At 56.9% G+C, this 13,533-nt stretch overlaps 1 protein-coding gene across 3 annotated transcripts in view; it reads right to left on the reverse strand.

Annotated features, from left to right (window-relative positions):
• Chd5 (chromodomain helicase DNA binding protein 5) overlaps positions 1–13,533 on the reverse strand; it is a 50,161-nt gene that overhangs the window by 9,674 nt on the left and 26,954 nt on the right. For 2 of the 3 annotated variants that reach the window (XM_060378963.1, XM_021644246.2), the window contains exons 13-30: positions 13,341–13,449; positions 12,301–12,492; positions 11,995–12,195; positions 9,993–10,130; positions 9,786–9,907; positions 8,854–9,027; positions 8,406–8,547; positions 6,871–7,002; positions 4,808–4,925; positions 4,053–4,177; positions 3,155–3,386; positions 2,866–2,976; positions 2,428–2,600; positions 1,794–1,968; positions 1,340–1,432; positions 1,093–1,181; positions 764–897; positions 225–369 (exon numbers count right to left, since the gene is read on the reverse strand). In XM_060378963.1, the coding sequence (XP_060234946.1) occupies positions 225–369; positions 764–897; positions 1,093–1,181; positions 1,340–1,432; positions 1,794–1,968; positions 2,428–2,600; positions 2,866–2,976; positions 3,155–3,386; positions 4,053–4,177; positions 4,808–4,925; positions 6,871–7,002; positions 8,406–8,547; positions 8,854–9,027; positions 9,786–9,907; positions 9,993–10,130; positions 11,995–12,195; positions 12,301–12,492; positions 13,341–13,449 (2,605 nt within the window). The remainder of the gene's footprint in view (positions 1–224; positions 370–763; positions 898–1,092; positions 1,182–1,339; positions 1,433–1,793; positions 1,969–2,427; positions 2,601–2,865; positions 2,977–3,154; positions 3,387–4,052; positions 4,178–4,807; positions 4,926–6,870; positions 7,003–8,405; positions 8,548–8,853; positions 9,028–9,785; positions 9,908–9,992; positions 10,131–11,994; positions 12,196–12,300; positions 12,493–13,340; positions 13,450–13,533) is intronic. The other variant, XM_060378962.1, reaches the window with a different exon arrangement.

Below are 13,533 nucleotides of genomic sequence, written 5' to 3' on the forward strand. Positions count from 1 at the left end.
CCAAACTTCTGCCGGTGTTTCCACTCCCTAGAGCCGCTCTCCGGCCTCGGCCTCCCAGCCCTCGCCCTGCAGGGCTCCTCCAGTCTGTCCCTTTGGCCTGTCTCAGGCCTGGATAGCTGTGCGACCAGACCAGGCATTTGTGCTTCGGCAGCTGACCCCCACCACCAGAGGCAGTGCCAGGGCCACATGCCAGCCAGAAGGCTAGTAGAGGCTTACTCACCCACCTTCTTCCTAACCAGCGACATGACCCCAATACGCGTGAGCACGTGCTGCCTGGACAGGCCCTCCCGGGGCACGCCATCTGCGAAGGTCTCCGCGCCGTCTGCCCCAGGCTCGCACAGGTGCCGCATGAAGAGGGACACATAGGCTCTGGGTGGGGAGGACTGGGGCTCAGGGAGTGAGGGGGGCTGGCCAGACCCCCAGGGACCTCACAGATGGAATTCTCCACCACAGCATGCCTTGAAAGCAGGCCTGCGGGAGCCACGCGCCTGGAAGGGGGGAGGATCCTCCTGGCCGGAGACCCTTCTCACACTCCTGGCCCTGGACAGCCAAGCTCACTATCCCAAATAGTTTGGGCAGGAGGGCTGCTGGCCAGTGTTTTGTATAATCAGCCCTGCCAAACACGCCACGCCCAAAGATCTGATGGCCATGAACTCTCCAGGCACCCTTGGCCAGAGGGAGTAGGCATGTCCGCTGGAGGGGGCCCACTCCAGGCAGGGGAGGCCACTCCCTCCGGGGCCACCACCTCACTCTGACCCTTTACCTGAACTCCTTCTCACTCTTCCCACGGAGGTCCCGCACCAGCCAGTGGGAGTTGAAGGCATCCTGAGGAGGCATGCCCCAGCGCATGATGGCATTCAGGAAAGCCTTCCGCTGCCTGGCATTGAAGCCCAGCACCTGGCCAGCGTGGAGAAAGGGGTGTGGTGCCGGGTTAGCCAGACAGAATTAGGATGGGGAAGAAAAGCAAGGGGAAAGCCCGGAGGATTCCTCCTGGCTTCACCACTACATAATAATTCCTCCCCGACCCCCGTTCCTCCTCCACACCCCAGGGATGTAAGGAGGAGTGTGCCTGGGAGGTGCCGAGGACCCTACCTCAATGTTGCCCCCAACTCGAGCCAGAAGAGGTGGCAGGGGCTTGTCCCTGTCGCTCTTCAGCTGCCTCCGGGACTGTCGCCGTCCACCTAGGATACAGCCCACCACAGACCCTCAGGCTGCTGTGCAGGGGGGAGCCTCCTTCCTGAAGCTCTCAGGGGGCACCCCAAGCCCGGCCTCACCTGACCAAAACTCCCAGCTGCGCTGTGACAAGCCAGATCCCCACTAACACTAACTAATACTCAACTCTGCCCTTCCGGCCTCTCCTCGAAGTCCTCGTCCTCGTCCTCGGAGCCGAGGGAATACTCCGACTGGTTGTCCGAGAGCTCGTCCTGCCATTCTGTAGGCAGAAGACGGGCATGGAAGGGGCCTGCCCCAGCCTAATGCACCCAGGCCAAGCCCAGCCACAGCCAACCGGGTACTCTCTCAGGAACTCAGCTGCTAATCCCAGAACAGGCCGACACACTCAGGAATGACACTGCTACCCTGCCCGTTTCCACAGTTGGAGGCACACTCGTGGAGGCTCGTCCACACCCAACGCTGCCCTGAAGCCACCTGAGTGACAGCCAATCTTGTCCCCAAACCCAAGCACCGCACAGCTGCCTGCAGCCCCCCCCCACACACACACACGGTTCCCCAGAGCCCTGGCTCCCACTCCCCTGGGAGCCCTGGTTCCCCCAGCCCCCGCTCACCACACGCACCCTGGTCCTCCTGAGAGGCGTCGTTGTAGTTGACCTGCTTTCGGATGCGCTTGCCCTTGCCCAGGTTGCGGGCCAGGTCCTCCTGCTGCTGCTCATAGTGATGGCGCAGCAGCTTCTCCCAGTAGTCGGGGTCCACATTCTCCTCCTGCTTAATCACCTCCCGCTCCACCTCCTCCTGGGGGATGGGTAGGCACACCCAGTTGCTTCTCTACACCTCCCCCACCTTCACAGGCCCAGAGGCCAAGTGAGGGAACTTGGCTACTCCAGGAAGCCCTCCCCCACCCGCCCCAGCTGGTCTTCTCACTGCTTCTGCCACTGTTGCTCACTCGCTCTACATGTCTGCCCTGGCCTTGGTGGGAGACTGTAGGACCCAGACACTGCCCTTGGGGTTTGTGATTTTAAAGGGAAGCATAACCAGTGCCCACATTTGCAAGGAAGGCGGCAGGGGCTCAGAGGTTGAGGTAGGGCCAAACGGGAGAGGCTAGGAGCTGTGGAGCAATCGGGCTTTCCAGGACATAGGATGGAGATGAGGTAGAATGTTCCAGAAAAGGACTGGAGGGTAGGGAAAAGGCTAAGGGTGGGGCCACAAGGGGCAGCGGCCACGGGGTGGGCCATGAGCACTCAAAGGTCTTACCACGCCGTCTTCCTCCCGGACCACATACTGTGCCACCTTGAAGGAGCTCAGGTACTCGTTCATGTTCTGCAGTTCCGTGTCATCGGTGGCATCCTGGTTCCGATCCAGCAGCTTGGATATGGCTGCATCATCATAGTGGATCACACTGCTATCTTCCACATCCTTGTTGTCACCTGGAGGTGGACAAGGCATAGAATGTGGACACAGGTGTAAGGTTGGCTCAGGTCCAACCTCAGGATCGACCTCTAAGGATGGCGCTTCTGCTGTGGTAAGGCCCGTGACGGGCAAGGAAGCTAGGCCACACCTGGGCAGGTACGACAGCTCCCTCATAACCAGCCACCCAGCAACAGCCTACAGAGGACAGCTAAATGGGATGCCACAGGCAGCAGAGGCCCTCCTCCTGCCCAGGAGCCTGGGGTGGCTCAGGCGGCCACCTACCTGGTGGGGTACTGCCATGCTTTTTCTTCACACTGGCAGCCAGAGATCCGCCCTTGGAGGACTGTATGTCAGGGGTAGGTGTGGCAGGTCTCTGGCCCTGGGACACCATGCCTGAAAGGCAGAAGAGGAGGGATGCTGGTTCCAGGGTTGGTGGACAGGGCTGCCACACTAGGCCACTCTGGGATCTGTCACAGGCTGGGAGTAAAGGTGGGGTCCCGGGGTCCTGGATGGCTATGTCTGCAACAGGGCCTCCTCAAGCCCCCACGACACTGCCAGGAAGGGGGCCCACCCTCCATGTCATCCTTGAAGAGTTCCTCTGTCCCGAACTTCAGGATGTCGTCCAGCTCCTGCTTGGTCATGGAGCCCGACTTGGAGCCCAGGCCGGGCCGCACCACCAGGTGGGTGAGCATCATCTTGCGCTTGGCCACCTGAGTGATGCGCTCCTCCACAGAGGCCCGTGTCACGAAGCGGTAGATCATCACCTTCTTGTTCTGCCCGATGCGGTGAGCGCGGCTGAAGGCCTGGGGGAGACCGCGGCTCAGCACCCAGGGTTTGACTCAGGGCTCCAGGCCACAGCTGGGTGCACCGGGAAGGACCACACGTGTCAGCCCGGGGTCATGCAAGGGGCAGCCTGATCACATGGGGAGAGCAACGCATGTGCGCACAGCTCAGTGTGGAAATGAAGCATCCCAGGGCGTCAATGCGGAATCGTGGCAATGTGGCCTACGCCTCACTGTGTCTGAGTGATGACCGAACAGCAACGCCATGTGCTGGGAACACGGCCACCCTTGAGAGCAGCAAGGCCTGGAGACTGCCCTGGATGGTATGCCTGGGACTCCAGTCTGTCTTCATATGACATGGCCCTGGTGTGACAGTGTATATGCCACACTGTGTGTGTGTGTGCACCCCAAATTGTCTAAGTGTATCACATTCTGCCCCAGAATGAGGTGATAGGAGAACACTGGGTGGTTCTATTCCTACACCTTCTTGTTCTCTCTCCATCCTTCTTCTCATTCCATCTGTCCCCTCCATGTCATCCTCTCCCCTCTGACCAGCAGGCTCCCTGTATTGCTTGTTCCCTCCAAAACTGACACCCCCTTATGGATCCTGTGACTCCCTCAGCCTGCCTCCTTCCATGACCAGGGCCCCCCTTTCAGGCTGGTGTGTCACAGCAGGGGGGCACAGACCTGGATGTCGTTGTGTGGGTTCCAGTCCGAGTCATAAATGATGACTGTGTCTGCTGTGGCCAGATTGATGCCCAGGCCGCCGGCACGTGTGGAGAGCAGGAAGCAAAACTGCTGGGCCCCGGGAGCTGAGAAAGAGGCCAACAGGCACATGTGAGTTAGTGGGCACACCTGGCAGAGGTCAGGTGGACAGCGGGTAAGAGGGCAGGAGAATCGGAGCAAAGGTTGCCTGGCAGAGGGTAGGAAAGAGGCTGTGAACGCAGAGGCACAGCCGCATCTGCCCTTAGAAGCCAAGTCTGTTGGGCTCATGCAACCCCACTGATGCCAGGGCCTGGCTGAGTTGGAGGGAGCCGGAGTAGGAAGGAAACCAGTGTTCAAGGCCCAGATAGGTATCAACCAAGGAGGGCCAACTACTTTGTGGCAGATGGCATTTCCCTCTCCGTCTGCCTTCTCCTGGTCCAACCTTATGCTGCTTAGAGAATTTGTTATGTGCAGAGTCTCCTTAGAACCCAACAGACCATAAAAATTCTCTGTCATGGTAGCACACATGACAGCCAGCCCTGGGAGACTGAAGTGTGAGGGTGGGGAGCTAGAAATGAGCCGGAGCTAGATAGTGAGACCTTGTCTTAAGGTAATAAAGCCAGGGGCAACAGCTGTGATCCAAGGGCAGGTGTGTTTCCTCCATTTGGAAAGCACTGTTAATTGGGTGGCCAGGCTAAGACCCCTGGGACACAGGGGTCCCTTGAGAGGGTGAGTACCATTGAATCTGTCGATGGCCTCTTGCCGAAGGCCCCCAGTGATGCCCCCGTCGATCCGCTCATACTTGTAGCCCTCGTACTCCAGGAAGTCCTCCAAGAGGTCCAACATCTTGGTCATCTATAAGAGATGTGGATTCATGAGTGGCAGCTACCCAGCCAGGACCCCACCAGGCCACAAGCAGGACCCCACCAATGGTAAGAGAACGGAGACACCCAGAGTAGGGCGACACACCCGAAACAGGCCACCCCAAAAGAAGGCAGCCTCCAGCCTCACCCACCACCCCTTTTCCCGAACAGTCCCCATACACAGCCTCAGGTTCACTCCCACCCCACCCCCAATAGGAGACCCCCCAGCACATCTGCTGGCATCCAACACTGTACACCCAAAACTTCCTTCTCCCTTTAACCACTACCAACCACCTGAGCCCTGACCCCACACCCCTTAGAGCCAGAGAGCTCCAACAACTCCCCTCTTTCATTATGTTCCCAGACCTCCTGTCTGGTCCCCTCCTGCCTTTTGATAGTTCAACCATGTGAAGCTATCAGCAGACACCTCAAAGCATGGGATTTGGCTACTGCCCTTTGCCACCTGCTGTCATTGGTTAGTCTCAGAGTTTGCCCTCCTCTCAAGTTCTGAAGTGCTGTATTTCCTAGCAGGTGTATCAGTTCAGACCTTCGTCTTCCATGGCACGCTTCAGATCTGTGATGCATGCTGGGAACTCCCTCAGCCTTGGGTTCCTGCTATTTACCCAGTCTGACATAACTTTTTCTTTCAGTGTCTAAATTCCTCTGCATTTTTGAAAAAGTTTTTCATTTATGTGCATGTGTGTCCATGTGTGGGTGTATGCGTGTACAAACAGGTGGCTACAGAGACCAGAAGAGGGCATCCCAGACCCTGGAAGTTATGGGAAGTTACAAGCTGTATGATGCTGGGACCCAAACCCGGCTCCTCTGTGAGGGCAGCAGGTACTCTCCACTGCTGAGCCGTCTCTCCAGCCCCTCTGCGTTCTGATCTGCTGGTCCTTTCTCTGTCCCTTCCTGCTTGTGTCTAATTTTTTCCCTTATGGATGACAGTCACACCATAATTTTTAAAAATCCAAAACTGCTTTCGGTTTTTCCAGGATGCTCTACCCTCTCTTCATCTGAATTCTGATTAGTTTTATGGGATGTCTCTCAGTTCCTAAAGAGCTTGGGAGTCTGCGTTTGTCAGATCATTTGGGAAAAGGACACTGTTCCTGTCATTTCTCCTCTAGTACATTTCTACCTCAACATAGTTTTCACAATGTGGGCTCCTGACTCACATTTTGTGAAAGAAATGCTATCAGCAAAGAGAACGGATATGACCTGCCAGCCGCCACCTAGTCCAGCTCTAGTCACTGGCCTGGCTGGCCTCTGTGGACTCTGAAGCTGCTGCCCACCACAGCTTGCCACCAAAGCAGCAGGCACTGGCAACCCTTCCAACTCAACCTTCTGCACAAAACTAAACCCAAGTTCACACTGAGAAAAGCCTCACTCAGTCCCCGGCAAGGGTTTTGAGCCCTGGGACCCGCACCACTGTGGCCTCCAACACAGACCTGACCACCAGTTTGGGCAAGTGTCTCCTGAGTTACATTTTCCCACTCCAAAATGGGCAGCCTGAGGGGAGGGACGATACCTTCTTATCTGTGCCCAGAAACCTAATAGAGAGACTGAAACATGTTGAGCTAAACAGAGGGCAGAGGAAGATAGAGTAGGCCATAGAAGCCGGGTGGCCCTGCGACTGCCTGCACAGAAAGCAGTGCACCAGTGGACCCAGCTACAGAGGGGCTCCTAGAGCTGCCTTCATTGTGGGGTCTGCCCAGACATGGGGGTGAGAAGAGGCTGAACAGAGGAGAGGCCTATCATACCAGCCTGAACACTCGGGCCAGAGGGGCAGGTCCAGCGGGAATGAGATGGGGCATATGCTGGTCTCTATAGCAACCAGACCCTGTCTCCACAAGGTTGTGCTGTGCCAGGGGCTCAGAGGCCCACATCCAGCCCACTGGCAGTCTGACCCCTCTGCAATGTGAGCTGGCTCCACCCACCTGGGAGAAGATCAGCACTCGATGTCCTTCATCCCGCAGCCTCTTGAGCATCTTTTGCAGCAGCATGAGCTTCCCTGAAGACTTGACCAGGGAGCTGCCATCGTAGGAGCCGTTGGGCAATACAGGAGCCTCCTGTGGACACAGCAGAGCAGAGCCTTGGTGGCCTCTCCCTCTTGCTTGGCCCCAAAGAGACTGTAGTGACGAACAAGTGCCTGCCTGTGGTCTGGCTGCCCATCTGCCCTGCTGAGCTCAGAGCCCAAACCCAAGCAGGCTCAACAGTATGGTCACATGGAGCCTGGCTCCAGACACACTTGAGCATGGCCCAGGCCTACCAGCCTGCCTCTCTGCCTAACTCTGGAATGAAGCTCTGGGGTCTTCCCACAGAACCTGGCTTACTCAATTGTATCCCTCAAGTGCATCCAACAGTGCCAGCCCTTTGACTCCAGAAAGGCAGTTCAATCTAAGGGCAGATCCCAGAAGATTCCTAAGCCACACCCAGTCACAAGGATGACGTCCAGCCGCCTGAAGCGAGGTCACCCCAGAACAGCCAGCTTGCCCAGCTCTGCAATAATGGGAAAGCTGGGACTGCAGGGGATGGGTTTGAACCCAAGGGCAGTGATGGGCAGTCTCCCCAGGAGCATCAGCTTCCCAAGATCACAGCAGAGCTGGACGGATTCCAGAGCCCAGCGTCGCACTCACTTCTGCTGCTCGGGCTCATCCAGGATAAACTCCCTGGGGATGAAGTAAAGCCAGGTCGGCCCTCAGGTTAGCCCTCAACACTCCCCAGAGGCCAGTGCTGAGCCTAGAGAGGCTTTGGGACTACTGGGAGGGGTTGGGAAGAAATGACCTGGGCCAAGCAGTGGGCAGAGGCAGCTTCCAAAGAACAGGATGGAGACACACATCACGTCTCAGCACTCATGCTCAGGAAGGAGTGGAGGACTGGAGGCAAGGCACCCAGCCATGGGCACCTTCCACAGAGACCACAAGAAACCCACCACAGCTGCCAGACACCCACACAGTGACCACAGAGAACATACAGTACCACACTGTCCACAGGGAACACATCATGGCTACCAGAAAGAACCTGCAATGGTAGTTTAACCATGGCACCCACAGGAATCTGCCATGACCACAAGGAACTTCCCGAAGCAGTCACGTGAGACCTGCCATGATGGCCACAGACACGCTATCACAGTGCCACAGAGAACACAAAAGCCAGTAGACAACTACCACGAGGGCCACAGAAAACCTACCAAGGAATCCACCAAAGCAGCCATAAGGACCTGCCATGATGGCCACAGAGACCACAACACAGTGCCCACAGGGACCTGCCACGACTGCCACAGGGAACCCACCATGGCAGCCATGGGGTCCTGCCATGATGGCCACAGGGAACCTACCACGGCAGCCACAGGGTCCTGCCATGACGGCCACAGGGAACCCACCACAGCAGCCACGGGGTCCTGCCATGATGGCCACAGAGACCACAACACAGTGCCCACAGGGACCTGCCATGACGGCCACAGGGAACCCACCACGGCAGCCACGGGGAAGAGGTATGGGTGGTTGCAGCACTTTTTCAGGTCCATCATGATGTTGAGCAGAGACACCTGGTTGCCGCCCCCCTTGGAGTTGAGTGCTTCGAAGTTCCGAGTGAGGATGAACTTGTAGTACTTCCTGCAAGAGGGCACCGGGTAAGGTTGGCTGGAAGATCCAGACACCGCCAGACTCCTGAAGGGCACTCTCTGCCTTCAGAAAGGCTGGTGATGTCCCCGGTCACCGCATACAGGATGGCATGGGAAGCCCAAACGTCAATGGGAGACATTACTAAAACTTGGGCAGCCTGGCTAGTTGCTGCAGTCCACAGAGGGGGAAGGAGATGCACTGAGCCAGGCCTCCTGTCAAGCCCAGGAAACAGTCAGGAAAGCCAGAGGGGGCTGCAGGAAGGGTGGCTGACGACACGGCTGAGCCTTCGTCACTCACTTCTGCATCTGACTCAGCTCCACTCGGACAATCAGCTCTGTCTTCGCCGGCATGTTCTTGAACACGTCAGCCTTGAGCCGCCGAAGCATGTGTGGCCCCAGCAGGTCATGCAGCTTTTTAATTTGGTCTTCCTTGGAGATGTCAGCAAACTCCTCCAAGAAGCCTTCCAGATTGCTGCAACAAGAACCTGGGATAAGACCAGAAGCAGAGAGCCAGAGCAGACCACAGCCCTCTGCAGAGGAAAGCAAGACCAGGGTGGGTGAGGCATGACAGGGGCCCCAGCCAGCAAGGCCAGTGGCTGGGGGTTCAGAGAGCCTCGGCACGGCTGAGTAGCCATTCAGGCTCCATCTAAGCCTGCATCACCCCACATGTCACACACAGCCCTCGGCCACACAGGGTCCTTCCCCATCCTCACAGCTATTCTGTCCATGCGTTCTCAGAGACAGCCCAGATTACAAGAAAGGAGACTGAGGCTGAAGAGCACTCAAGGTTACTTGGGGCAGAGTGCCAGCCTGCCCTTGAACCAACACCCAAAGCAGGCCCCCTCCTCCCTGAGCTCCCTCCCCCATTCTGAGCAGGCCTAGGGAGGAGGCCTAAGGAGTGCCATCTTTATTTCCATCCTCACCCCATCTCAGCTCTGGCCTCTACTCGCCATCACTGTGCTCATGTGAATCACTGAGCCAGAGGCAGACAGAGAGGGAGGCACAGGGGTAGGAACCCAGGAGAGGCCTCCCGGCCTTCTGGGACAGAGCTGAGGAAAACCATGTTTTTTGGGGGGCAGCTGCAGTTTTCCCAGGGACAGCGAATGCTGAGACCTTCCCACACAAGATCACCATAGAATACTGCCCGTGTTCCCATTTCACTAATGGGTCCCCAAGAGGGCCCAGAGCCACTTCTCCACCCATTGCTCCTGCCAGGCTCAAGGGACGCACTTGAACCTCTCTGGAGTCAGGAAGTTGAGGAGATGGAACAGCTCTTCCAGGTTGTTCTGGAGGGGGGTCCCTGTCAGCAGCAGCTTGTAGTCAATCTTGTAGCTGTTCAGGACCCTGAAGAACTTTAGGGGAAAGGAAGGGGCTGTCAGGGGACACAGAGCAGCGGCCACGTCGAGGGGGTTGAGGCCTACGGCCAGCACCTCTTACCTTGGACTGGTTGTTCTTAAGCCGGTGAGCCTCGTCCACCACAAGGCAGGCCCACTCGATGGAGCCCAGGATGGCCTGGTCGATGGTGATGAGCTCATAGGAGGTGAGCAGCACGTGGAATTTGATCTGCACTTCCTTCTATGGAAGGAGGCGGCGGGGCAGAACACATCAAAGGGGCAGAGACAGAGTCGGGAAAGTGTGAGCAGGGACCCCACAAGCATTCTGGGAAGCCTGCATTTCAGGGACGAAGCACAGAGCCCTAGACCAAGGCAGTGTTGAGGATGAAAAACAGCCCTCCATGATTGCGTGCTGCACATCCACGCACTGGACTAGTCTTGGGTGGAAAACATTGAAGGATATAACTGCAACCAGGACTCATGGATGAACATGAGAGACTGCAGTTTGGGTCTCCAGAGCTCACAGAACGCCAGACACAGTGGCACAGGCCTGTAATCCCAGTGAGATGGGAGGGAGGGACAGCAGTCCACAAGCCAGCAGGCCACTAACCTGGTATATGCAGTGATGAGACCCTGTGTGCAATAGTGTGTACTTGGGGTGAGGCAGGTGTGTCATGGTGCACGTGTGTGGGTCAGAGGATAATGTCAGGAGTCAGTTTTCCTGCTTGCCGAAGTGCAACATCTTTTGTTCCTGCTATGCTGTGAACGCCAGGCTAGGTAGTCTGCTACCTTTTTTTTTTTAAATGATCTTTTTACTTACCCTTTAAGAATGTCACACAATATACTTTAATCATATTCTTTCCCAACCCCCCCAGCTCCTCCTAGATCCCCTCCCACAACGCTACCCACCTAGTTTCATGTTCTTTCACTCACAAATAAACAAAAGCAAACATACAAGTGTGGAGCCTGTTTTGTTGGCCAACTGCTTCCTAATCGCGAGGCCTGGCCTACAGTGTGGCTCACATACCCAGCATCACCCCGTTGAAGAAAACTGACTTTCCCTCTTCCAGCAGCTATGCATTTGCAAACAGGTTCCTGGCTAGGGCGGAGCTGTGTGCTACTTCTCCTGTGTGCTAGGGCTCCGTGCGGCTTAAGCTTGTGTGGATTCTGCACATGCTGTCACAGTCTCTGTGAGTTCATTTACTATCTACCCTACTGCATCAAGAAACTGCTGTTTGCTTGAAGTCATCCGCTGCCTCTGGCTCTTACAGTCTTTCTGCCCCCCTCTTCCGTGGATATCCCTGCGCCTTGAAGTGGGGCCTGCAAGCTCCAAAGCAGTCATTCTGTCTTTGCCTCCCATTTTGTCCTAGGAGTGCTGGGATCACAGGCGCACGGCCTGTATCTGGCTTTTTTACATGAGGTCAAGGATGAAGCTCACGCTCAGGCTAGCATGGCAAGCTCTTTCACCCTGTCGTCCCACTGAGCCTAGCCGGGGTATTTCACAAGTGCAGACTGCCATCTCCGTGCTCCCGAGAGGAGCTGCTGGGTCACAGGTTGCCCTATGACAAGAAAGACCCCCTGGGAGTCCAAAGCGCAAGGAGAACACCACGACGCCACGCCCACTGTTGACTAACTCTTGGCCCTGCCGAGGCAAATACTGCCTTCCAAGAGTCTAGCCACCTGGACTCAGTTTTGGAAACAAGGCTTGTCAGGTAAGAGTTACTTGGCTAAGGCGTGGGTGGCCCTCCCTCCAGCGTGAGTGGCGTCTATATGGGAGGAGGCAAACCCAGGGAGGAGCATGCCAGAGAACAGGGGCAGGGCAGAGAAACACAGCCATGAGCCAGGCAATGCGAAGCTCCCAGAAGCTGGAAGAGATGGAAAAAAAGATGGAGGCCTCCTGAGCCTCACAGGGAGCCTGGCTGACCCAGCTGGCTTCCAGGCAGTCAAAAGCAGCTCTGTGGAGCTAAGCCTCTGTTGATGGCGTGCCGTTACATCAGTACAGGACAACTGTGCTATCAGCCCGCTGGGGCTGGGCACAGGGACCTGGACGCCGCAGGGCTCGGTGGCTCCAGAGCCTCCTGGTCTGGGGTGAAGACGGCGCTCACCTTCATGCGGAACACTTTCTTCCCACCCCGGATGGCGTTGTCCTCAAAGGAAAACTCGTTCTCACGGATCACAGAGCGGCTCTCCTTGTCTCCCGTGTAGGTGACCACGTAGAAGTCGGGCGCCCACATCTCAAACTCCCGCTCCCAGTTGATGATGGTGGACAGGGGCGCGCTGACAAGGTAAGGGCCCTTGGAGTGGCCCTGTGGGGAGAGCCTGAGGTGGTGAAGCTGCCCGCCTGGGTGGCACCAGACCCTGCCCTCCCGGTGCCCACCTTCCCAGCCCCGCCCACCCTCCTGTCTGCCCACCTCCTTGTATAGGGAATAGAGGAACACAATGGTCTGCACTGTCTTGCCCAATCCCATCTCGTCAGCCAGGATGGTGTCGGTGCCCTGGGCCCAGGAGAAGCGTAACCAGTTGAGGCCCTCCAGCTGGTAGGGGTGTAGAGTGCCTCCTGTGGAGTCGATGTACCACGGCTGCTTGTCAAACTTGACTGTGGGCTGGGGGGGAGGGGGGAGGCAGAAGTCAGCCTGAATCCTGGACCGCCAGAGCCAACCCTCAAGCCTTTACAGGCACAATTCCGTCTGTCTGAGCCGTCCTGTTCTCTATGCTTTCCTCCCTCTGCTTGAGGTCTCACACAGAATGTCTCTCCTTCAGAGACACCCTTCCTGGCTCCACACCTTAATACCTGCAGAAGCCCCACTCACTCAGTACATCACTCTGTGCTCCCTTCTTGTCCTATGTCTCCACGCCGCTTTCCCAGTGAGATCCTCCCAGTGGACCATGTTCCCCATCATAGCTCTGGTCTTTTTGGGTTTTTGTTGTTATTGTTGTTGCTGCTGGGTTGTTTGTTTGTTTGTTTTTTACTAAGTCCCCTGCAGTCCTGAGTGGCATCAAACTCAACTATGCAGCCAAGGATAACCCTGAACTCCTGATTCCACTGTCTCCAACGCCCACGCCCGAGTGCTGGGGTCAAAAGCTTATGCCACCACACTTGATTTAAACCACCGTAACAATCAAACCCAAAGGCATGGACTTGCTCGGGAAGCAATCTACAAACTGAGCTACATCCTCAGGCCGAGGCAAGCTTCTCAAAACATGCCCAAAGGCTCCAGCATGGTGGTGGGTGTCTTTAAGCCCAGAAATCAAGAGGCAGAGTCAGGTGACTCTCTGACCACCTGACCAGTAGGCTGGAACTTCCCACTGGCCCACACAGGCTCAGTGTCACTGAGAATGACCATCCACCAGGGCCTGGGGAAGGGTCGTTAGGAAAAGACCTCCCTCTCCTGCCAAGGGTGGGGGTGGTGAGCCTGTTAGCGCCACACACTTCCACGCTCCGTCCACTCACGTCCACAATGGGCGTGTCCGGTGGCTTCTCTTGCTTATCGTCCTTCAACTTCTTGCCCTTCTTGACCAGCCTCTTGGGCAGCCTGGCATCCTCTCCCAGCATCATTTCCCTGGGTAGAGGCGTCAGGAACGAGTGAGCGAAACTCAAGGCGAGGGGAGCCCCGGGCCCGCCCCCGGCTGCCAGCCTCCCGCAC

This window comes from Meriones unguiculatus, chromosome 3 (genome assembly GCF_030254825.1).
Source record: "Meriones unguiculatus strain TT.TT164.6M chromosome 3, Bangor_MerUng_6.1, whole genome shotgun sequence".
Lineage (NCBI taxonomy): Eukaryota > Metazoa > Chordata > Mammalia > Rodentia > Muridae > Meriones > Meriones unguiculatus.